Genomic DNA, 26647 nt, shown 5'->3' on the forward strand with positions numbered 1-26647 from the left:
AGAGAATGAGTTGGGAAGAAAGAAGAATAAAAGTTGTGCCACTACCAGTATAATTAAATATATTTTTAATTCACAAAAAAAAGAAGCACATAATGAATTTCCCTTGCATGAGCTGGCCATCTCGGTGAACAGTTGCATGTTGGGGTAAGTCCTAATTATCCTGATTACCTAATTATTATGTCTCTATCCATGTATAAATTATATTAGTCCCTAAAAATTGTCCACATTTGGAGCAACAGATACAAGTGAAAAAAATAAAACCCACAAGAATCACCTTTTTCCTCAATTTTTCAATGAAACTTTGGTAACCTTGCCACTTAGAACACACAACATATGACTGACAATATAGCTTAGAGGAGAATTTTTCACACTTAATTAGCATCAAGTGAGTAAATCCATCCCAAAAGATTTCTCATCATTCAGAAAGAATAGCTTCCACCAAAATTCCATCTTTAAGCTACATCTCAATTACAGCAAAATTATCACCTCAAAATAGTGAGAAATATCTATAAATAAAACCAGCAATTATTTATTTTGGAGGCTTGAAACTGTAACCCACATCTGGGAAAGCTCATATGAAGAAACTGTTAACTTTGCAGTGAGAAAAATTCTGAAATTTTTAGCCATCTCCAAAAAAAAAACAATCACCATCAAAAAAAGCAGGAATCTTGCAATCACTTTGGTTAATTCCACATACTTTGTATGCAGGGCTTTTTTTAAAGCAATATAGAAAAGAATGGAAGACTGAAAGAAGGCAAGCAGTTCTGATCTCAGAGGTTTGCTGAGAGAAAAACTTCTCATGCTTCAGCCTGCCTCAGAGCCTTGTTCCATCCACAATAGGAGGTGGCTGGAGATGAGTGTCTGTCAAATCTATACAACCTTACCTACCTCAAGTACTTTTCTAGGGCATTTATGGAACAACTTTTCTGTGCACACATATGTAACCTCATGCTGGTATCTCAGCAATGTAAAACACCACTGCGTTTAATCAAGACTTCTCTCGTAAGCATACAAGCTGCCAGTGTCAATTAGCTTGAATGTTGGTAATGAGTGAGCTAAGAAATATCAAATGAGCAGCAGAGTGTGAAGAGAATCTGAAGGGCTATTTCCAAGGAGTCAGAGCCTTAACTAACTTTACCAGCTTATGTGAGAATTCCTTGTTATCACAGGATTTGTAATTCAGTGCTTGAAAACCCGAACAAACAGCAGACTCACTCTAACAGTTGTGAAATCTTTTACAATCAAACACAGCAGTCAGCTACGCAACTCTGCTTTACAGAAAAAGCGATTTCTCAGATTCCCCCTGCCCAAGGAGGATTTCTGGTTACGCAGGAGCCCACATACTTTGGCTATGACCTACTCACAGCAGCAAGTTTTGTCTTCCAACTTTGTGAACAGAAACTGACATAGGAGAAATGTGGATTTCACAATTACAACTCCAAGTAAGGCAATATTCCTACCAAAGGAGCAATAGACTAGATGCTTATTCATTCCTTTACAACCCCCATGCTTGTGATGCTTTGAATTTCCAAGTACAACAACAAAAAAGGGCCACAACAGGAAGGTTGATAAAGATAAAGACATTTGAGTGCAGATGCCTGACCAGCCACACCTGAATTCTTGCTGAGGCAGAAAATGAGCTTTTGGGTCTGGTTTTGTTCATCTTTGTTATTTCAGAAAACACATTAACTTCAGCAAGAAGAGTGAGTGCTGCCGCTTATCCACATCTGATTTTGCAAGCAGGTCTGAAAGATGGAGTTTCTGTTTCATCAGACTGCAACTTGACTCACTCTAAACAACTATTTTCCTGTAAAATATGTGTCTGTGTATATGAACATACACACTATGTGTTCTTCACAGGAATTTAGGTTTCTAGAAAGCTTGCTTGAAACCCATAGTTCCAATGCATACCTTGGAGTAATCATAGAAAATTAAACTATCTGCAAAAAAGGATTTGTGGAAAGACGTGAAATAACTAAAACAGTTGAGAAAACGTTCTAACAGCCCTTTAGTGCATAAAAACCAAGTTAAGCATTTTCCTGTAAGATTCAAACAATATTATTAAAAAAAAAAAGAAGAAGAAAATGGTCAAGTTTCCATCTGTGCACTGTAATAAGCATTCCAGAAATTGAATTCAGAGAAAAACATTTTATGCATTTGGGCATAAACTGTTTTCCCTAGAAATGTAGCTGACAGCAGCAAAAGGTCTTTATGAGCTGAACCTATAGCAATGAGTGGCAAGTATGATTTAGGGACACCTGAATACCACTTGCATTCTTGAGTTATGAGGACTTAAAACTTTTAAAGGCCAGTCACTGCAGAATTGAGAAACTGCCCTAGAGAAACTGCCAGGATTTGCAAGTAGCCAAGTTGCACAAGCCATCAGGGAATACTGAAGGATGCATATTGGAAGGGCAGGAAGAAGCTCAGTGTATGAGATGTTGGCAGACTTCACTGATTTCCAAGCCCAAATTTTCCCTTCATCAATGCCTGGCAAGGTGAGGGGAATACAGAGAGGCAGGGAAAAGGGGAGCAGAAGGGAAAGAAAAGGAATGACTATAGAAGAAGAAAAACTCTCTGAGGAGAACACAAACCTGGATGATTAGGACTAGTTTGGGGTCTAAGATCAGGAAAAACAGAAAATTATCATTACTCAAAAAAAATTACATGAAAAACTGAGGGAAGACAAAAGCTTTTGTTTGGCTGTGAGTGAAGTTCAAAAGGCAAGAGATAGTGAGCATCACACTATAACTGAAACTGCCTCATAGTCAAAAAGATTTACATATTCACTTTGATGCTTCCAGAGTTTTTAAATCCTCTACACCTATATATCTTAAACTGTGTTCCCACTTAAAACAAACAAATAAACAAAACTCCCAACATTCTAAAGATAAATTTAAGGTAAGTCTTATACTTTTCTAGGAAGATAAGAAACATAATCCCATTTTTGCAGTATATTTTGGTGCTCAAGCCTAAAAGAGGCACTTACTCAGTACCAAAGTAACCAGAAAAGGAAAGAAATGAAATTCCAGAATTTAAGCTAAATTAATCTCCCACTTGGTTTGAATTCTGTGTATTTCTCACAAAGCTCCACAACAGATGCTTAACCTACACATACTGACTTGCTTGCTTGGTAAAATACTTGGCACACTAATGTTGCAATATTATTAAACCTGGTCATACCATCTGCAATCCATTTTTAGTTGTAAAATGATATTTTAATAGAAGAGAACAACATATATAATCTTCTTACATTTTCCACCCTAACAATAATAACAGAGCAAACTAAATATTCCAGAAATTGGAGTAAGTCTATTCAAAGCATAAGTTTTACAAGGACTACTTCATGGTCTTTTGTCAGAAATTCACATAAAAACACAGAACAAATTTAAATAGTTCTCTGAACAAAACCAGTTGAATGAAATACTTAATATCTGCATCACTTACCCAGTCCCAGCCCCACAAATTCATCAGGTGCCTGATCCTTTGTTCCAGTAAAAGAACCTTCCCTGCCACGCACTGTCCCTGAGATGTAGCGAGGTTTTACTCCAGTTCCTATTAACTGTGCCAGTTCAAGCTGACTGATGCATTTCAGAATCTATTGCAGAGAATAAAGAAGTTGTTTACTACCCAAAAGCAGTTTGAGATAGTAAAAAGCAAGTAAAGCTCCTTAGAAGGAAAAAATTCCAATACTTGAGGTCAAAAAAATCTGGGTTTTTTTCTAAAATGAATATAAATTTAAATAATACTGGATTAGTCTCTCTCAGTTTTATTTCTCACTTAGACACGTTTTGCTACTTTAAGAAGTATACATGCAGCACTTAGCTAAACCCCACTGTGTTTATGCACAAACAAGCACACTACTGTGTTGAGAACCAGTGAACATGCTTTGTTACAGTTCAAGTACAAATGACTTGTACCTCATGCCAGGAATTTCCTAAATAGTTTCCATCTGTATGAGCCACGGTGATGAGAGTTTTAATGGTGTCAATGTTCTTCTGCTTCATTTCAGTAATACCAGAACTCACTGTCAGCAAGGTAAATCTTGCTAATGCTTGAACATAGGCATCTCTTTCAAGCTGCAAATAGGAAGGAAAGAAAACACAAGTCTCATAAATATTTTTGCCATTTCTTGTTCTTAGTACAATCTGTATGATTTAATCAACTATACCATTTAACTTTCTCTTCCTAGAACTGAATTTCCAAAGCACAGTGAAAATATCTCAAGTTCTTCACCAGTAAGAAGATATCTGTGGGATGAAATCAGGCTCCTTCTACTCAGGAACATGAAGTGTAATGTCTGACAGCATAGGACATATAAGATGTGCTTACATTTCTGGTTTGGTCTTTTTTGGGGAAAAGAGGATGCTGCTTTAGAAGAAACATTGCTTATTAGCTAAGTTTTCAATATTCTTGTACCATAATCAGACCTACTCTGAAAATGCTGCCTTAAGCAGACTCCTTTAAAAAAATGCTAAATGCTTTAGCATTTTTTTGTCATAAAATCTAAAAAATGTATCTAAAAGGCAAGTTATGCCAATTCTATGGAATTGCTCAAAACCTATTTGATTTAATTTGCACCATTTGGAGCATCTCAGAAGCTTCTGAAGAAGTGTCATGGGTAAACATCAAGTGACCAAAATCTAGACAGATCTCACAAAAGAAAATTCCACCCGGTTACCCAATTTTTATGTGTGTGGTATCTATAAGCAACAAAGGGAACTCCTCAGATTTCACATGAACCCATTACAATGGTAAAAAGGGGATTACAGTTGAGCCCACAAGTGCATTTTATTCCCCTGTTATGTATAAACTGAAGGCTGTAGAGAGAAATAGTTGTACACCAGATAAACAAAAGACAATTATGAAATATATTTAACTGTTTGGATACTTAGGGCTATTTTTAAAGTAAAAAATCATTGAGCACAGAAAACAACCAAATCTAAAATCAAAAAAAAAAAACCAAAAAACCCAAGAAACAATGGGATTCCACAGAGAAAACACTAACACCACAATAGTGGGCTATGGTAGAAGGGACAGACTGCCACTGAGCAACTGACTGCAGAACAGCTGTCACATTCAAAGCCAACCATTACTGCAGGGTACGCTGGCAAAGGCAAAGAAAATGATGTAGAAGCACAGAAAAATGAAATCTCAAAGAAAGAGTACTAAGCAATGAAGCTTTAGACTCTACAAACTGCATATTTTCTGTAAAAACAAAACATTTTCAGTCCTACTCATTCATGCAGGTATTCCCCCCTCCCCCCTTTTTCTAAGCCACCACAGGAGAAGACAAACAACTAAATAACGTGTCCATCATCCAGAAATTGAAACTTGATGATATAAGTAGATTAGGTGCATCCTTCTGATGCATATCTTTTCTCAGATGCTTAAAAACAAAAGTCAGACTGTGACAAGTCTAAGATTAAAAGTATAAATAATTAAAACCAGAATCTATAATTGAGGTTTTAGACGTGAACATGCATAACAAACTCTATTGTGCACTTTGGAAATTTTCTTAAAATGAAAGGAATCTAGTTCCCTTCGTTATCTCTCAAGGTGTTTTGTTTACCAACAAAAAGCAGTTTGAAATATTAACTCTTAATAGACACCAATCTTCATTTCCGTACATTTACACAATGAAAATTGGAAAAGTTGCCATCACTGGTTAAGCACATAAGGAAAAACTTCATTCCAACAGCCAAGATCCTTAAACCAGCACAAGCACAGACATACCAGTCTCCTTCACACCATCAGAGCTATCCGGTGTCTGCAGTCAGACAATATCCCACCTAACCAAGACCTTGTGAACTGGAATCATCCTCTAATACTGAAATTACCAACAAACCAGTACTGTTTTTAATTATATCAACAAAACAGAATTTCCACACAGAACCAAGTAGTAATGCTTATACTGAAAATGCAAAAGCAACACTTCCCGTTTTCTGAAATCTAAAAACTTGTTTTTGGAACACCTCCAGTTCAATCATGTCCCAAGCCAGTGGAAGGGTACAAATGAATCACAGGGATTTTGGAGCAAACATGTCCTTGCCCTCCCCAGCAAGGCTGACCAGTGCAGCACTGGGAGCTAAACACTGCAGCTGCTGAAACTGGTATTGGTACCAGTTCCACTTCTGCAGCTTAGAAACAAAAGTAACTGGAGTGTGTTTCACTGAACATCTGCAGGCCCCAGGGAAGGCTTTGTTAATCAAATTTTTAAGTCTGTTGAGCTCAGGAACAGGTGGTCATGCAGAAATTAGGTGGAAAAACAGAGGAAAGAAACCTCACATGATCTCAAATGGGCTTTTTTAAGCAGCTGTATCATAGGTCCCGATGTGCTTTTCCACATTAGTGGTAAATGTTATCTAACTTGCTAAATACAAATACAAGGGGAGAAGGAAGGAAAGCATTCCCTACTATGTCATGGTTCAACATCTTCTATTTAGTTTTATACAGTCAGTTTCTGGGTTGGTTGTGTTCTCTTGGTAAGCATTTTCCACATACACAAGAAATAACACAAAGCCAAACATACGGATTTTGCCTGCCCCTCTCTTCAGCTATGTCTGTAACAGACTTATGGCAGACCAGTACTTCATTTATTAACTAATAATCTACAATAACATAATTGTACCTTCCCTACCAAATTGCTTCTAAATAGAAAAACAAAAGCCAAAAAAAGCCCCAGTTTAATCACCATGGCTCTCTGGAGCCAGAGAGTCTGCATTCTTGGCAATGCGCTTCATGCAAGATCCATTCATTCATTACATCAGGAATGCCATTTTCAGTGCCATAACTGTTAAAAGGGTACCCATTTAAAGACATCTTGGATTAATATAATCTCTCTGAAGCTGAGAACAGTATTTCAAATCCAGTTCAGAGAGATACTATTTTACAGGATGGAGAGACTCATTTTATAAAACAACAAAACACACCTAAACAGCTTTGTAACAATGGTAGAAATAAAATACTTTGACATAAAAGTAGTAAATTTCTAGGGAAACAAACATTCAGTGCAGAAGCAAGGAAGCACTTACCACAAAACACCAGGAAAAATAAAAGTCACCTCATGTACACTTCCAGTCAAATATCAGATGAAAGAGTAATGTCAGAAGCAGGCAGCCTCTATCTATTGCAGCGCACAGCTTCAGCAGCCAGGACACTTAGAATCCCACTAACATCTTGCTGGTACATAAATCAAAGCATTGTGTCAATCTTACATTTTTTACCTGAATGTTGAAAATGCAAGCAATGCGGATTGCACATCGTATCCCCTCCAAACAGAGAGAGGCCACTTCGGTGTCATCGCAGTCCTGCAGACCCACGCTGAACGCAGCCAGGAAAGGCGTCCATGCCAACTGCAATGCATGCAAAGCAAGTGTTATATCACCAGCAATTGAGCTACTTCAGAGCAATGTTATGGTTTCACCATCTTGCTGAAGTGTAAATTCCATTCTTAACTTACACAATCAACCTTGAAACTGTCTTTTGACAAAAATGAAACAGAATATACAGACATGAAACATGTAATAGTAAAAAGTGTGGTTAGAAGAGACATGAGACACAAAATGAGGCAGAAGTAATGTAGAGTGAAGCTCCTCTCAAAGCACAAACACACAGCCATCTTCAGATAGCTGTAAAAACCAACTCCTAAAGCTATGTCAATTAGATGTCTGTTAGTTTTAGCATTCACAGGATGACTTTTATCTCTGCACATTGAAAAATAGAGTAAACAGTTCTTGTAACAACCAACACACCATATAACAGATTTATGACGAAAAGTACTTAAGTAAGACTAGCTTATCCTGATAACACCAGAAAAAACCAACAACAAAAAAGGAGGGTAGTAAAAATAAGGCAAACTTTATTAATCACACTAAAACTATAGTGCTAACAACAGCAACAGCAAAATACAGGATATGACTCTTGCCTTATCTCCCTACTACTAATTTTGTTGCCTTTTTCCCTCCATCTTTTTGTACCTAAGCCACAACTGATGTTTTCTGTTCCTTTTGCCTTAGGTGCCACTGAGTACTGCAAGACAGACCACACAGTCTTTCCCTTGTGGTCAAGTCTCCCTCTCCCAAAGGCAGAAAAACCAGTGAGAAGATGCAGAGGATCCTGCTGTAGCTACACAGAGAGGAAACACCGCGGAACCCAGAATGATTTTAGAAACAGTTTTACCTGAAGTCACCCCAGATGAAATACAGTCAATGGGCACAGCAAGGAGCAATAGATTTCACACATTCAATTTCATAACAAAATGATGTACCACAGAGCTTCAGTTTCATTTAAGCCAGCAGCTCTAAAAGCACTACCTTCAAAAAGCATTTAATGCTTGCACATACCAAACTGTAACTGGGGGACAGTATTAAAGGCATTGGATGAATTCATAGATTCAAGATTTAATTCCCTATTGTATCACCTTTAAAGGTCTCTTACAACCCAAACTATTCTATAATTTTATGTTAAGAAATGTATGTTTTTTCCCAATGCCTTCCTAATTTTCCCTGCTATTGTAATCAAAACTAATCTTAAAAAAATTACAAAACTGAAATAATTTCTTAAGAACTATCTAATGGTCTGTATACTGTGCTTTGTAACTAGATGTATGCTATTATTTGTAGGCTGTTTTGTTAATACAGGTGAAAATCAAGCCTCAAAACCAGACAATCAATTCTGGGCTGCTTAGATGGGTGGATAAAGTGAATTTTCACTGTTTTAAAAATTCAGCCAATGTACCTGCAAACACAGCTACAATGATCAATTTTATGTGGACATCAATGGGTGAAATTCACAGAAATTTGTAAATTTTTACTGAAAATTAAAGTCTAAATAAAAAAAGGGAAATTAGGTATTCAAATTCCACAGTTCTCACTTGTTTTTGAGAAGAGAGCCCTCTGGTCAATACATTACACTACTGTCCTCAGTACTTTATTAGTTCATGAACATCCTCAAGTAACTTCAAGTAAAAACTTTGTATTTTTTGTACCTTCAGGAAACATATTTAGAGTGGTAATTTAACCAGGGTGCTTCATATTTTGCTCTTTTGAAAATGAACTTTGAAAATACACTTTTCAGACAGTTAAGGGCAGGAAGTATTAGAACTGGTATCTTGAAGAAAATCACACTATGAATTTTACAGATGCCTGCATGTGAATTATTTAATTTCAGCCTTCAGCAAGTCAGCAGAGAGAAAGTATAGTACATCTCTTCCATGTGATACCTTGAACAGCCTAAAAGTAAATTTTTAACAAGGTCTGTGCTTAGTGTTCCTCTGTACAAATCAAATACTATGCTAGTTTTTTTAATAAGGTGACAAAGAACTCATAATTTTGCTTTACAGACTGCAATCTTACACAGAGAGCCTCAGTGTGCCCAGGTGGCCAAGAAGGCCAATGACATCCCGGCTTGTGCAGCAAAGGTGGCCAGCAGGAGCAGGGCAGTGCTCGGTGCTCAGCACTGGTGAGGCCACACTTTGCATCCTGTGCTCAGCTCTGGGCTCTCACTGCCAGACAGGCATGGAGGAGCTGCAGTGAGTCCAGAGAAGGACAATGGAGCTGGGGAAAGAGGACCATGGAGCCAGTGAAAGAGGTGGGGGTAGATCTCTTCTCGCCAGTAACAAGGGAAAGGATGAGAGCAAGTGGCCTCAAGTTGCACCAGGAGAGGTTTAGATTGAATATTAGGAAAAATTCCTTCACAGATGCAGTTGACATAAGTTGAAACAAGCTGCCCAAGGAAGCAGTGCAGGCACCAACCCTGGCAGCATTTAACAGACATGTAAATGCAGCACTTCAGGTCATGGTTTAGTGGTGGACTTGGCAGCCCTGGGTTAACAGAAGAACTCAAAGCTTTTAAGAGTCTATTTCAGCCTAAATGTTTCTGAGCTTCTTGGGCCTGGAGCTCCATCTAACCTCACAGCACACCCCCCAGGGAACCATTTGTTCATTCAGTGGTAGAGGTCTTTACTTCCCTGGAGCAGTTCACAAAGAGGTCATGTGAGCACCATGACTTGAACCAGGGCACAAACAAGAGCCCTAACAATTATCTCAAAGCCCTAAGAATTTATCTCAATGGCAGATGACTGCTGTGAGTTAGGTATGCCAGAGACCACATCCAAGAGCACCCTACACTGCTGAACATACTCTATGAATCTCAATCACTGCTATGGAAAAAGCATTTGGGATGCAGACAGCTTTGCACTTACAAAATAGCAGAGAGGTGCTTACAATAATAGCTTAATACAGGTCCAGCTTCCTCCTATACACTGGACCAGAGCCCCAGCTTTCTAAAGCATTAATTTGCAACAGACGACATTAGAGAAAAGCTTTTCCTGATAACTTCTCCATTGCTTCTTGTACCAGCACAGAAACTTCTTAAATTCCAGGATAAAGGGAACTAGATTAGAAGGCTCAAAATCCCCTCTTTCCTGAAGCAAGTTAAATAACTCACAAAATAAGCAAAGCACAACAGATGCAAATCCTTAGTATTTTCAAGAAATCCTCTCAGTTAGCATTTTGTATTAAGAAACTGTGGTATTCTACATGATTATCTAAACAGGTATCTCACCTTAAACATGGGTCTCACATGCTCCAGGTGTGTTGCACTGGTAAAAGGGGCCTGAACGTGGCTCACTGCCTCCATAAGAGCTTTAGCTGTTTTAGCCATTTGTTCCATTTCCAAGTTATAGAGGAGTCTTCTCTGCTTCTCACTAGCAACACCTGCAAACACATTTTTTTCTCTCATTTGTGCATCTTTAGCAATGGTGTCTTTAGAAATATAATAATTTTACATTTTTCATTAAGTACAATATTCGGATGCATTTTTGTATTATCTTTACTTTCTGAAAATATCACACCAGCCTTCTCATATTTATTTTACAGATAGATACAATTTAACTTCAGGCAAACTTGTATTCAAAATGCAAACTATTTTTAAACCTTTACAGAATTTTCAGAATTGAAAAACAGAGATTTCTTCTCCATCACCTCAACTGACAGCATAAATATCACACCCACAAAGTTAAATTGAAAATGAAGAGATATGTCATAGGAATCCATCAGCAGAGAAAATAACAATAAAAATAACTGGACATTCTTTTTCAGTGTGAGAACTACATTAAACCTTTTCAATTCCATAACAGAACCTCCATCTCATGAAGACAGTGAAATCCAAGTATCATGTAATAATCATCTCTTTAAAAGTGACAATAAAACATTATGTCAAGTGAATGAAAGCTGAAAATGAGAGTTGTTTTTTTTCAGATGCAAATTTCCTGCAAGCAATCTGTTTGTAAGGCTAACCTAGGACTTAAATGATACAAATATGCTGTGAAAAAGTTAAAGCTTTCAATGTTCTATGTAGAAAAGCTAGAATGAGTAACATCTCAATATTCACAATAGGCAAAACAACAAAGGCTTTTCTATCTGAGAGAGGAAAAGATAATTAATAAGTGCACAAATTAGGGCCCTAAGAATCAAATATTACAAAATATTTGAAGACAGACTGGTTACTGCAGGAAATCACGACTTAAGTTACTTAAGAAAAAGAAGACACAGAGTGTGTGTGTTCTGCTGTGTACCTATTGGCTACCATGTAACTTCACAGAGCCCTCAGATTTCCCTGCGCTGCTGCTCAACAGCAACACCTGCCTCCTCCATGGTGAATGCACTGACTGCCAGGAATTCAGATGCAAAAGGAAGGGGAAAAAAGCAGTTGTATTTAATGCAGATTTGAGGTCAGCATCATGCATTTATGTTAAAAAGAAAAGCACATGAAACTAGGACTGACTGTGAGTTAAGTGAGTGGTGCTTGCTTCATTCAACTCCTGTTTTAAAAAGGAGAGCTTAATGAAACTGAAGAGCCAACCCTTGAAGAAAGTTAAGAATACCACTACTTACTTTGTTTACTGGATTTTGTGGGTATTGTTAATTCTTTTGTTTCTTTCATTGAAATCTTCTTTCCAGCTATTTCATTATAGATAGCAGACAAATATTCTTCAGGGAGATCTTTACTGTCATTGATACCTCTATTCATTTTAATATACTGTTCTTTTGTCATTTTATTCTTAACCTGAAATGCAGAAAGTAGCTGTAAATATCAACACATGAGACAAGCTTATAATTTAATCTCCCTATAAAACTGCCCAGCCCACAAGAAGTTACCATCAGGGATACACCTGCTGACTCAGAAGACTTTTTAAAGTATTCAACATATCCAAGACTACACTGTCAAATCTACAATATACCACAAAGCCATGAGGACATTCTAACACTCAAACATTTGGTGGGATCCACAGATCAAATGTATGTCAAATGTGATGTACATTAAAAAAAAAAAAAACCAAAACTTTTTCTTGTCATACAGACCAAACTATCTATGAGGCAGAAAGCTACCTTACAGAAAGGCCTAACCAAAAAAACTTCAAAACCTCAACACCCATGAAACACAATACTGTTACTTAAAAAGATGCACTAATGTACACTGCCTTATTTATTACACACATACTGATGTTAAATTGGATATCAAGCTCCAACTACATTGTCACAATGCCTGAAAGTTACATGCCTATGAATTACACAGATATTTATTCCAGCAACATACCTGTGGACTGTGAAGATCTGTTGTCAACATGATAATTGAGTAAGCTAAAACATATGCAGTATCTGCACTAGCAAAAAGAGTTTGCCTGAAGGCAAAAAGGAGAGAAAGAATAGCAAATTTAATTTATTAGGATTTTTTACTAATCAGTCAGCTTTCCAAAGTCCTGAAAAAGAAGTGTATCTTACCCTTGGTTACATTCTAAATATCTAGCAGCAAATTTCTCCATTAAGCGATCAATTTTTTGAGCTTCTCCGGGGAGACGAAATCCTTCTAGAAACATGCGCAGAGCTGAAACGAAATCCTTTCCCGAAAAGTCGTGCTGGTCTACATATGCATACATGACTTCTTTGTTAAATTTATCATTGTCTCCCAGGAACTCCCCAACCTGAGTCTAAAATAAGAATAGAAAAGACAAACTAGTGCATTTATATTTGAAAAATAAATACCAACAGTCAAGAGTTGTACAAAAAGAGGCGTGTATTGCAGTTAACTGAAACATATTCCTGCTTCTCCTCCGTTGTCTGAAGCAAAGTATTTTGGCCATTATTCCATCATAATGCTCTTACATGCTCACATGTATCTGCCTACATTCTTCCTTCTCTGCTTTTACTCACATGCCATTTGTTTGTTAGATGAATTCCACACGTGTACAAGACTAAGTTAGTATCACTAATGATTGTACTCTGCTGTAATGATGTTTGTAGTTAAGAAACTTATTAGAGGAATGAAAAGCTCACTAAACTTAACTTTTTTCCCTAGAGTACTGATCTCAAACAGATGCAAGGGATGCTCAAATAAAAATAGCTGGTACTCAAAATACATCTGAGTTGATCACTGTCAACACAACACAGTACAAGAAAAAAGAGCATGCATTCAGATAAAGATGCCTGGATATGTAAAACTGAGGTTAAAAAAATGTTTTCATGTCTGATTCTAAGCAGTAATATCGAAATTTGTGAATTCAGCCACAGATGCAAACATGGGCACCAATGAGTGTGGCCTTTGTGCATAATGGTGAAAACTGCTGTTTCAGAAAGTTAGGTATCTCAGGACAATATTAACATGAGATATTCCCACCCATATTGCAGGACCCTTCCAAGTCCAGCAACAGCTGCTAGCTGCAAATAAAATCCAAGAGCTAATCTCAATTAACTAACTTTCCTCTGGGGGCAGAAAAAAGTGCTTTAATGTTGTTGCACCACATTATTATTTTCACCATCTCTGAAGGACAGATACTTCTGTCAGTTTCTTACTAAAGTCTAAGTTGCTTCAAGCTATACTAGCAACTAAGTACAAGTTTTGAGTCAGCTCAAGCAGGTCAGTCTCTTGCTTTACAGGATGCTGAACCACAGGATGCATAGAGCACAGGGTAGAGCTCCACTGCACCCTCCAACTCAGATTCCTTGAACTTACAAATGTTAGAAGAGAGAAAGGAAGGTTTCCTTTTCTTCATTCCTCAATAATGTGATACACACTCTGAACACTATCAGCTGATTTGCAATTAGTAAAAACACATCAGTATAAGCACAGACAACCATCAGGAAAACAGTTTCCTTACTGAATCTAATCTTTCCTCTTGATGCAAGAATTGAGCAATATCTTCAGGGGTAGTGCCAAGCATTCCTTGCTCTTGCAGGTACTGAATCCCCCTCTTTGGTTTCTTGTTGAATCTGTACAATGAAAAGCAAGACGAAATGAGAGTTAATCCTTTTACTCATGCAAAATGTTGTACCAGCCTAAGTAAAGAAATTCAGAAATTTCAGATAAGATGCTGAAAAATCTACATATTAAGTATTTTTCCTTTATCAAACTGCACATTAGAGAGGAATGAGCTATTTCCCTTTACTCTGGCACTCATAAATAAAAAAAATATACCACAAAGACAGCAAAATCTTGAAAAGAACAATTATGCTGTTGATTTTTATCTTAATCTGTATGAAACAATCAACAAATCCATTAGTTGCCTGTAAAAATGGAAACATACAAAACACAGAACCAGGAAACTGAAAGAAACTGAAGCCCTGAAGGGCTAAGGATATTTGTGCAGGGTCCCAGAACTGAGTGACAGGAAACTTTCATTTTTGCATAAAAATGACCTCACTGAGGAGATTAAGGTGATAAAGATAAAATCACACGGAAGATTCATATGAGACTTCACTGAGAAATTACACTATCCTCCAGTTCTAATTATGACAAGTTAATTAATCATAAGGACTCATCAGCATAAACATACAGGAATTTTCACCAGTAACATGTACATTAAAATGGGTCACATTCAAATGATCACAAGTTCAATGTTCTTTTTATCCAAATATAAAAACCTTATTTTTAGACAAGCAGGTCTGGAGAAAAAAGAACAAACATTCAGAGTACTCATCTTCTAGCTGTGAGGAATTAGGTTAACACAAAACACTGTTGACAGGCTCCAAAGGGGACACCATTCAGCACTCTTTCACCAGAGGAAGTGCTGTTACATCCAGAGTTTTTTTCCTAACACAAGATGAGTATCTATGAGGAGAAGGAAGAAAAACCCAGGAATCTTCATGGCTCCAAAAGAATCCACCCTCCCATGGGTGATAAAAGGGCACTCACAAGTCAATTCCTTGTTCTATTATTTCCTTTTGCTGCTTTAGGACTTCAAACTGCTCTGGGTTGTCAGTGCCAGACATCTGTGTGCTGTAACTGCCAATTCCTGATGAAGCAGTAGAATCCAAAGAATTTAAGCTTCCATATCTGTTAATTGTCTCAGGGTGTTTGGTTTCACTGCTGTCCTGTTCTGTGGGTTTTTCTTGGCCTATAAAGTGGAAAGGGTTACATATATCCAAAACACATACAGTGAAAAAAAATAAAAATCACTACAACATATCAAGGAGAATTCTGTCAGTTCATCACATACTGAAATTTAAATCTTAAATTAAAACTATAATTTCAGGCACTTGGGAAAAAAAAACACGTCAGAAAACCAACTACAGCTTTTTTATTTTATTTTCAAATCCAGTGTCTCTTTTAACCTGGAGCAACTATTCTAAGGTTTAGAAACACAGTGTCTGAAAGAATTCAGGCATGCCAAGGAGCTGGTGCTCTCAGTTCACAAAGACAGCCATGCTAACCACTCCTACAAAGTTTACTACTTCACCTACCAACTTTAAAATGCTTAATCTGAAAATTCTGGCATAACTTTAGGTTGGATGAACACAAGATTAAAACAAGAAATTATTTAGTTACTTCATGGCTTACCACATTCAAACTTCTACAACTATATAACGTATATGTAAGTATTCAGTAAGTAGGTAATTTTTAAAACAACCAGTAAATAAATAAAAAATGCTCTCTCTCTATTCAGCTTGCTTTAGCAGTTATTTAATCAATATGAAATTACATATAAATTAGGGGAGCTTCAAAGAAAGTTTTGAGGCACTTTTAAAATCAGAAATACAGAGAAAAACAGGATTTAGACATTTTTCAGTCCAGTAGCATTCCAGGAATTCATACAACTAAGAAAAGACAACTAAGACACCAAACTTATCAATATTCCTACCAAAGGAAAAATAGTCTGGACATTAACAGCATCAGAATACTGGAAGAATACACTGAAGTCTTTTAGCACCTCATTACTGAAGGCAGAAGAAACACATCATATGTCTTACCAAGGGTTGTCTGAGAATTGGGATTTACATATTGATCCTTACTCCACTCCACCATGCATTTCAAGATCGATACTAAGCATTCCAATCCTTTTTTCCTCAAACTTAATTCCTAGAAAAGATTTCATAAACAATTAGTGGACTGGAGAGTTTAGTCTCAAGCTATCATGCCAAGAAACATGAAACTTCATAAAGTTTGGTGCAAATTTTACCTGAACATTGGACATGCCAAGTTCTTGGCTACCCCTTCCTTGAGCAATCTTTGATAAGTCATTAACCAGCCTTTCAAATATATTTGCTGCATTTAAGTCACAATCATAGTTCACGTAGATGTCCACCACACTCTGAGCATCTATAAATAAAGTGACATTGTCAACCGTGGAACAAAAACTAAGTAATTTAATGAAAGGCAAGTACAGTTTTATTCTTTGACATAAAAAACAAAATCTAGAAAACAACAGTCCTTCATACCTGCACATATCCTTGTCAGTGTTTGTATAACCATCCACTTATGATCAAATGAGCTAGTAGAAGTTTCCAAGATATATAGGAAAATTTCTTTGAAGAAAACCTAAAAAATATTTCAGGAAGAGGGAGAAAAAAAATCTTTTAAAAAACAGTTACTAACTTTGATGGTCAATTCTGAAAACAGCACTTTAGCACAGGAAATAATGAAAAGTCAGAAAAAAAAAAAGGAGGAAAGGAAGAAATACAGCCTACAATTGATACATGCAAATTAGGAATTTGAATTATTTACTTATGTGCTTCTGCAGTGCTGCCCAGGTTTATTTTCTAAGCATTCAAAAGCAGAAGAATTTGGAATTATGTCAAATCCTGAAGGACAATTCAGCCTAAGAAGAAGCCTAAACTGCTGTTAAGAGTTTCTTTGGGATTTTGAAAGTAGAGATATTATTACCTCATGACAAAAATACTTTATCTGCAAGATGATGACATTATGACACAAACATGACAAACAGCTATTTATGCAGATTTGAAGTATTGGACCTTCACTAGAAGGGAAACGCCTTGACACGGAAGAATCACTCTACAATATCAGATTATTACTGGAAGAAGGGGAGTGATCAGACACAGCATGCAGCACCTCCATTAACAGGAAAGCTACTCTTCACTAGAATATAGATACGTTTGCTCTGAAACTATTTTAGTATAGGTGCTGTTGTTTGGAACAGAAACTATTTTATCCCCTATCAATTAGCTCCTCCCCAGACTCATCAGCACCATAGGCTGACTAATTCAGCCAAGCTTGCTTAGCAGCTGAACTAAAGCTTCTTCTTGCTTCTTCCCTGGGCAGCAGCAACTGCTGTAACAGCACCTGAACTCAAAAGTGAACAGGGCATTACATCACCGTTCTGTACTTCTGAGAGCCCAGCTCTTCACAGCCACCTGTGGATCCAAATCCACAACACACAGTTTTACTGGACAACTGCTGAGAGTCTCAAGCCATTCAACTTCTCCAACAGCATCACACAAATATCCAAATATTTAACTACCCTCGTTTTAGCACTGACTGTTCCTTCATAACACAGATTTTTTACAGAGATTTTTATGCTATGAGCCAGGTAGAGAAAAACATAAGGCTGTCTCCACTTTAAGTCATACATCTGGGGAAAAACAGCAACACTGATTTTTAGGCAACTTTGGTGGTAAGCTACTTCCTCAAGCAAAATGTTCTAAAAATAGTTATATTTTACTAATCTCTTTAGAGAAATAGAGGCACACAGCACAATGTCAGCTAACTGTCTTAATAAGGAAAGCATCCCTATGAAACCTAAGGAGTTCAACACATAACAATTCCAAGACTTGCACGCGCTTAAACGTACTTAAGCGTACTAGACTGATTTCAGCCACAACTTCATGTAATCAGAGAAAGACAAAAATTTAATACATGACATGCTGTGAGTAACCCTCAGTTACACATTTGGTGTTTTCTGACTTTTATTGAAAGACACTGACTTTATATTTCTCTGCAACTAGCAAAAGTATTTCTTTTCTGGTAGAAAATTTTAAAAAGAAGTCACTGATGAAGCAGAGAAGAGATTTCAGGGGCAAAAACTAAACCCAAATCTAAGCTAGAAGAGAAAATAGCTGGAAGCACTGCATACTATCAAGGCACTTCAGATCTTTATGCCTCTGAGACCAAGACAATTTCTTGCTTCTGGTGTCACCTTTGGAAAAGCATATCCTGGAATGAAGAACTTCTCAAAACCATAGTTATAGTTTACATTTCAGCTACTTTAAAATGCTGTTTATCAGTTTATAACTTATGGCAATTCACATCACAGAGTTGAGACTTGATTCCTAACTTACTGAAAAGTAAACCACAAATTATTTATTATGTTTGATCAACTGAAGTATGAGTTTTAAGGTATTCAGTTAGGAAAGGGTGGTAATGGTAAGCACAGCTAAATGACACCCCAACTCCTCTGATATCTAGGATTTGATTTGCTGCAAATATATTCATGAACCCCTTCAGAATTACTGTTACAATACAATTAAGGTACAAATCAAACTATTTTACTGTCAGAGGGCAGTGTTACCTAAATATGTAAGTCAAAAGGCCACGGGAGGGTGACTTTCAACAGAATCTGAAACTTTTCTTTTCAAACACGCCAGAAAATTCTTACACAGATGAAAAATGCAGCCTCAATCCCAAAATATAGAGATTTTGCATATTGTAAATCAGAGCATATGGCTCTCTTTACAGCTTCAAGACACAAACTGCATGTGAAGTTATCTACATTTCTACCCACATCTTCAGAATAACCTTTAGAATCAGTAGCTGAAAGAAGAATTCTTAGCTCACAATCAGGAAAAAGAAAGGAGTTTCTAGAAACTGCTGTACCATGTACTTTGTAAAAAATGGGCACTTCAGCAGTATCAAATTTTTGGGTTTGCTATTCACAAGGAGGAAATGTAGCCTTGATATGTGGTGATGGCCTTTAGCATACTCTAGCACCTGCTACATTAGTGCAGGGCATCCTATAACCAGTTTGCCTCATATGTCTTCATTTTCTATTAGGGATTTGTGAAAAGCTGGCAGTGATGGAAACCTATCAAATTTCTGTCAGGAAAGCTGACTGCAATGTGTTCTCCACCTACATGCTGACTTGTAAGCTCTCTGAACACAGCAAGTCCAACACTTTCTGGGAGGGAGGCTGTGGGACTGAGAACAGCTCCACCCAGTCTGTCTGATGTGCCAAACCCTGCACACACACCACAGTCTTGCTGAGCACACAGTTGGCCTTGAAGCTTTTCAAAACGCATCGTATTTTCAAAGCACATTCAATCATTTCTATCCAATCTATGCTCAACCATACACTGTAAATCTTACTGGTTTTCCCCCACAGAAGTATCAAACTGGTAAGTGATCACAACACAATAATTTTTTGACATGCTACTGTCAAAATGAGGTCCTTCCTCCAAAGCTGCCATAACACATCAATTTATTCAATGACATTCACAGATGAAGTGAATTCCCTGAATTCAAGGTCCTTGTAACAGCAAGATTTATCAATATTTCTACGCATCTCTTCACATACTTAAGCTCCACACGGATGGGGCAATCTGTCAGCTTCAGTATTCACACCTGAATCTCCAGACAAAAAATTACTAAAATAAACAGCAGGGACACACTGCACACAGCGCTACTTTATTCACCACAGAATTAAGATCTTTAACACATGTGACACCACAAGAGGCTAACCTGTGGTTGAACAGAGTTGTTCTGAGAAGCTGCTTGTACCTCATGCACAGAAAGCTGATCTCAAGAACAAACCCTCCACATACAGAATTATAGAATATTCTGAGCTGGATGGGATCTGCAAGAATCATTGAGTCCAACTGTTAAGAGAATGGCCTCTATGGGGATACATCTTCCTTTGCCCTATGACTTAGAGCCGATCCACTGAAAATCCACAATGCCTGCCAGGACTCAGAATTTACTGCAAAGAATATGGACTTCTCTCCATTTATAGTCCAAGGAGTTAAACTGTGTGCTCACATTCAGAGGAAATGAGATCTTATTCAGGACATATATTGACAGAGGCCCTGATAAGCAAAGGGAAGTGGCCACAATGATGGAATAGCTGGGACTTGCCCAGAGAAAGAAATCTGTTCAAGGGATCACAAAAAAAAATCCACAATGCTTTTCATGGCATTAGTTTTTATTCTAAAGATCTTTTGCAAAACCATATATTACACAGTCTTTTCCTCAGTGTTTTCATTTTCCTAATTTATAATATGCAGAGCTGGGCTAAGCTTTCTTAATCACAATATTGAGCAGTGGTTGAGCTTAGCCACAAACCTACTCAATTCTGAGTTTCAGCAACACTCTGCAATAGTACCATGCCACACCCAAAGGAAAACTTCAAAATAAGGAAAATCTGGCAAGTCTTACACAAAAGCTGTGAGTCACAAAGGAAAACAAATTTATTTAAGCAACACCAAGCTACACAAATATAAACATATGTTCACTTAACACCTCCCACACATTTAATTATAAATTAATGTAACATACCTCAATCTGCATCTTTAGATGAGTCTTAAAGTTTGACAGGAGGGTAAGAAATATGGAAAGTGAAAGTTCAAAAACTTCTGGAACTGATGAGACTCCATTTTTTGACAGTGCAACACAGAGGTACTGCTTTATAGCATTAATGAACATCTCATTTGTCCTGAAGACTGGTCCTGCATTTTGCAGAATGGACAGAAGCAGCTGCAATGAAAGAATCTTTGATCGCAGTTCATGAGATCTAGAACAAAACAACACAGCACATCAGCCCAGAGTAAGACATAAAAAATAAAAAACCATTCTCTTGAAAAGTCAGTACAAACCACAATGGTTTTGCAAGTGGAATGTTAATGAGAGAAACTCAAATTTGACACAACCAGTTGCAGAAAGGGTCATTAAAAAAAACTTTGGTCTTTTTTTGTTAAATTGTTCATTTTTCAACCAAGAATGCAGGCAAGACCTTTACCAGAAAAGGAAAAATTACTATTGAACCACTCTCTCTTCTGCACCACAGAACAGCAGGACCAAGAGGCAATGCTGCCCTTTTAGCCAGAGGTTGAAGGACCATTCTTTCCTGTAAACAGAGCTTTGGAAGATCTCATCTAAAATCCAGCCCATCCACCAAACCCTGTAGTAAAAGGTGGAAATTCCTTCTCCTCCCCTATTTCCACCAGCATGGAAAGAGAGTTGAAGGACTATAAGCACAATACTTCCTGCCAACACTGACATCTCTCTGCTCAAATACAGCACTTATCAGTCCCTGGGCCCATCCCACTCTGAGAGCAGTAAGACACAAAATGTGCCTCTCTGAAGCATGGCATCACCAAGTCAGGCAAGGGCAGTGTTGCCAAGTTCTCCACAATAACATTCTTACAGACTCATGTAAACTAGAATTCATGTCAGAAACAGGGCTACCTACTATTTCTGCTCCACAAACCACAGAACAACAAACACAACAAAACAGCCAAAACCCACTGAAACCACATGAAAAAAGCATAAAGGAAATCTGCATCTATTATAATCCAATGCAATAAATAACATTCCAGGTGAAACCATTCTCTCCTGAGACTCCTGATGCTCCTTCTCACTCCTGATCATTTCAAAAAAAGGCTGTATCTCTCCTGAAGAGTGGGTATAGACACAATTGGCTTTCCAACAGGACAGTCCCCAGCTTTCATTAAACAGCTACCCCTGACAGAGGACAGCTTTGAAACACAGGGAACAATGACAGGAAACTTTTCATGAAGTACAGCCCAGACACAGAAAGGTGTGCTTCAAGTCGATCTGCGACACACAGAGCAGCTGGATATTTGCTATATATTGCAAATATAAAAGCTTAATTAAAAGAAAAAGTAATTCCAGTCTAGCTAAAACAAAAAAAGCCAATTAGTATCAAGTATGTTGCAAATAAATAAACTCAGTGATTTCTGCCCAACAAAGTCAGATAGGGAAATCAATCTGCAAACATTTCAAACTCAAAATATAATTCCATCAGCAGACTTTTCTTCTGAAGATGCTTTTGAGAAGAAAAGAGCCAGTCAAATTGAGTGAGTAACTTGTCCCTCATATTTCTCCTAATGGGCTACAGGTCAAAGTCAATCCAAAACTGCTCTCTGTAAGAGTTCTTCATGAAATACTTGATGCTGGCACTGCATGAACACTGCCATAACAATCTGTTTTGATGCAGAAGGCTTGGTTTTGTATCACATGGTACCAGATATGCATATAGCACATGACCAGATTATACTTTGCTATGGAATATAAGATTTTAAATATGAGAAGAATTTCAGTCATAAGTAAAATATTAAATTTTGCCTACTTCCCGCAAGTGCCAGCTCCCACCTGAAATCCTGGACACACTGACCTTAAAAATTTTGTATGATGTGTAAAGCCCACTTAACTTAGAACAGGTTTAAGGTGAAAACAAAAACCAGCAAGCAAACTTTTGAGCTGTATTTCACCCCTATCTTATTTTATTCCAGAAACAAAGGAAACAAAGACATTAACCAGGTTCCCAGAAAACAAAATGCTGATCTTAAGTCCCAGACTTGTGATTTTAAGCTAAAGCTTCAAGTTCAGTTACCTAAAATCTAAAAATAGTTTCATAACAGACTTCGTAACAAACTTCATTGAAAGTAAGATTTTTTAAAGAGGCAGATAAGACTCTTGAAATGCCATAGATATCCTATGCCTCCTCTTCCAATTACAGCATGTTTGTTATAGTTCAAAAGCCAGGAATGCCTCAGAACCATTGATAAATTCCAGGCACTTCTCCAAATATGGCATATCTTCAAATGTATTGGAGTGAATTTTGGTTGCCTTAAATGCCTTTCTCCAATTTGTTTTTGTATGAAGAGCTTCGCCAGTCCTAATATGAATGTCAAGGACTCCATGGATTCAGATGAGATTCTCCAAGTGCCTCAATAGCTATTACTGCTCTTGCAAGGCAGTTAAGCCACTAAAACCGTTAATAAATGGGCTGCTTTAGGCTCAGAGTACTAACTAAAACCACAGGATTTTCAAGGCATTTCCTGGAAGACAATTCTCAGCAATAGTGAGGAAAAACCCTCATGCCCCAGTCTTCATTCTCTAATGTCCTGACTTTTCAAAACACGTTGCTAGATAATTTTGAAAGGTTCCTAGATTAAATCTTCAAACCCTTTTGACTACATCATATCTTTTCAACTTATTAAATCCACATCACTGATGTAAGTAAACTGTCTTAAAGTTACCTCCTTTAAAAGCTAGACTCAGAACAGTAAAGCTGATTTTAATTTGAAGAATACCAGGCCTTTCACTGTCATTTGAAATCATATTATAATTTCAATTTGAGCTCTTAAGACTCCTTAGAACAAAAAAGCACTCCTCTTGAAAATTATCAGCAACTGTTTCTAATGTGCAGATCAAATGTATATAAATTATATGCATATAAATCCAAGATCAGAAAGCAAACCCTTCTGCTGACACTCAGAATTTAATACTGGCACCCATCTACAGAGGAGATTCTGTATTTGCTTTATAACCAACAGTTCTATAAATGAAACTGAAGACATGGTATCTTCAGTCAGAAGAAATAGCCAAATAAAATCTTTGTTATCAAACATTTATGTTTTGATTAAGTAGGCTGACAGAAGCATCCGACCTGAACAAAAGCATGGAACACTTCTTCATGAATTTATCATAACCAGTTATCAGCTCCAGGTGAGGAGTTGATATTAAGTAGAGCTGAGGATATGTACTGGACACACAAATGTGCTGGTTTCAGCTGGGGTAGAGTTAATTTTCTTGCCAGTGGCCAGCACAGAGCTGTATTTTGGATGGAGAGCACCATGCAAGAGATAAAAGAAATTCTGGGGCACAACCAGCAATGGTTACAAACCTAGAAGGTACCAAAAGCAGAGTAGTGTGTGCAAGACCAGAAATACCTGATAATCTTCTATACAGACTCTTTTCAAATGCATTATAAACAGCAACTAGGAAGAACATGTTCTACTTATAAAAGGACAGGTGTTAAGAAACTTCTGAACAGGTATACAAAAGATGCATTAAAACATAAAGTACCTTTCCAAAGTTTCTACGTTCTTTTAACTATACTGTTAGTTTCTCGTTAACAGGACTCATAAAAATATTTATATAATTTATTTTTATTGTTAGATTCATTAGGAAAACTTTTAAATTCTACTTACTTTGGATCTGGTGGTCCATCTGACAGGGGCTTCATGGAGAGTTTACACAGTGACCTGAATACAAGGAAGGCATCCTTTTGTAAAATGTGGGAAAACTTAGCACCAGGGGTAGGTCCTGAAGAATTTCCAGATTCCTAAGGAAGTTAACATATTTCAGTATACCATTTTGCATTAGCAGGGCATGCAGGGAAATCCCCACCTCTGAGCAATAAAAGGTTAATATATTATACAATTATAACCAACTCACTTTAGCTATATGGTCTCAAGATTAAAAAACAGAAACATTCTACAGTCCAACTGAAATAAAAATCACTACTGAAAATGTCCTACTCAGTAAGAAGTCAGAATTAATTAAAGAGCATAATGAAATTAGGTAGGTCAAGTTTAAGTAGGGTAATTTGCAGTGAATTGCTGCCAGGCACTTTCAGTAGATAGTTTAAACTAGTTTAAAAACACCCAAACACCAGACATTTTAATAGATTATGAATAGTTACCTATCTGCTGCCAGATACATTTGATAAAATGTCTATGGTACAATAAACACGCCTATTACTAATTTCTTGCAATTCTGTATTATTGTTCCATACATAGGTAACATGTTTAATGTTAAGTCTTCTATTTGTATGGCTACATGACTGTAACTATTTGAACTTTAAAATTATTATTCTCAAACCTAATTACTCAGTACACTCTGACAGCAAATATTCTTGGTCAGCTGACAAGTGTACACATATCTCATACAAGAGAGGGAGTGTATTTTCACACCTGTTTTGTTAATGAAAATCAAATCCTCTCAGACATGAAACTCTTCATCTGAAATCACTGCATTAAGATCATGCCATCAGCTTGAAATTTCTAGTTCTTGTTTGAAAATAGCACACTAAAATTACACAGGCTAGTTGTATGTTTCACTATGTATACTGAATACTAGTTTTACAGTTTCTCAGAAACACTTCACAAAACAGGAAAATGAGTTTTCTTGAACAGTAACTCCATGGGACAACTAAAAACATTCTGGGATAAAAAAGACATCACATGCAAAATTTATTCCAAAAAATTTCACTTAAGTAATGCATTGAAGTAAAGCAACATGACTTAATTCTTGAAATTCATCTCAGCAACCTATTTTATGGAATTATACTAATCACTCTGCACAAGCATTGGGCAACATTTACAACTTAATACTTTTTTTCAGTATTTCCCAATTATATCTGCTTGTACCTGAGTATCATTGGAAGAGACAGATAATCTGTCATCAGGTAAAGATGGTGTATAAGCAACAGAAATTGGAGTTCCTGGAATTCCATTTGCCTGAATGTTTTCACTGTCACTGCCATCCTCTAATGATACAGTTGTGCCATCACCACCTGCAGTCCCTTCCACATCTATCAGAAAAGATGCAAAAATAATTAACAAGCATTATATGAGATTAAAAATAGCTTTTAAAGCCAACATTTAAATACGAAAAAAATCAGAAGGAGGAGCTTAAGACAGAATTTACATGGCACTACAGAACTATAAAAATTGCAAATATTCTTAATTCCAAATAATGAAAATTACAGTAAGAAATTTAATTATAACTAAACTTGTCAGGGTCACCACTCTACCAAGTTTCCAAGAAGTATTGGTATGGGACATCACCCATTAGTCTGATAAACAAATTACAACGAACTGAAAAGTACAGTGAGACACTGCTACTGGAGAGAGGGACCATTTCTGAAGAGTGCTTATACAGAAACAAAATAAAATAATAATTAAAAAAACAAAACCAAATTTGTATTTTAAAAGAACATTAATTCTCCAATATCAAGAGGAAATCCATGTATGAAATCCTGTCCATTTTACTGTTAAATAATGCACTGCTGAAGTCTGACAGCACAACTGTCTTCTTCAGCATGCAAGTCATATTTAAATGATGATAAATTTTAGTTAAATATTTGAAAGTGGTAAAATAATTCCTAAGGTCAAGAACCAGACCGCAGTTGACTTGATAGATATTAATATAATACCTCCAACTACTATGTTCACCATTTCCTGCACAATACTTTCTACAATTTCTTGTGCCTTCTCTTCACACTCATTGCTTTCACCATCGTAAGTTCCTCCATCAGCTTTAGAAAGATCTTTAAAAAGAAAAACAAACACAAACAAGGATTAATGAGAAACTCTGAAATTAAGATGGTACT

General features: G+C 36.9%; 1 protein-coding gene across 1 annotated transcript in view; it reads right to left on the reverse strand.

The window, feature by feature from the left end:
• ARFGEF1 (ARF guanine nucleotide exchange factor 1) overlaps window positions 1–26647 on the reverse strand; it is an 84872-nt gene that overhangs the window by 18287 nt on the left and 39938 nt on the right. The window contains exons 7-22 of the mRNA XM_005479356.4: window positions 26471–26584; window positions 25683–25846; window positions 24462–24595; window positions 20782–21016; window positions 16716–16815; window positions 16457–16596; window positions 16248–16356; window positions 15193–15394; window positions 14159–14270; window positions 12786–12991; window positions 12601–12685; window positions 11898–12069; window positions 10567–10718; window positions 7227–7355; window positions 3921–4079; window positions 3448–3598 (exon numbers count right to left, since the gene is read on the reverse strand). Of these exons, the coding sequence (XP_005479413.2) occupies window positions 3448–3598; window positions 3921–4079; window positions 7227–7355; window positions 10567–10718; window positions 11898–12069; window positions 12601–12685; window positions 12786–12991; window positions 14159–14270; window positions 15193–15394; window positions 16248–16356; window positions 16457–16596; window positions 16716–16815; window positions 20782–21016; window positions 24462–24595; window positions 25683–25846; window positions 26471–26584 (2364 nt within the window). The remainder of the gene's footprint in view (window positions 1–3447; window positions 3599–3920; window positions 4080–7226; window positions 7356–10566; window positions 10719–11897; window positions 12070–12600; window positions 12686–12785; window positions 12992–14158; window positions 14271–15192; window positions 15395–16247; window positions 16357–16456; window positions 16597–16715; window positions 16816–20781; window positions 21017–24461; window positions 24596–25682; window positions 25847–26470; window positions 26585–26647) is intronic.

The sequence above is a fragment of the Zonotrichia albicollis genome, chromosome 1, assembly GCF_047830755.1.
Source record: "Zonotrichia albicollis isolate bZonAlb1 chromosome 1, bZonAlb1.hap1, whole genome shotgun sequence".
NCBI lineage: Eukaryota > Metazoa > Chordata > Aves > Passeriformes > Passerellidae > Zonotrichia > Zonotrichia albicollis.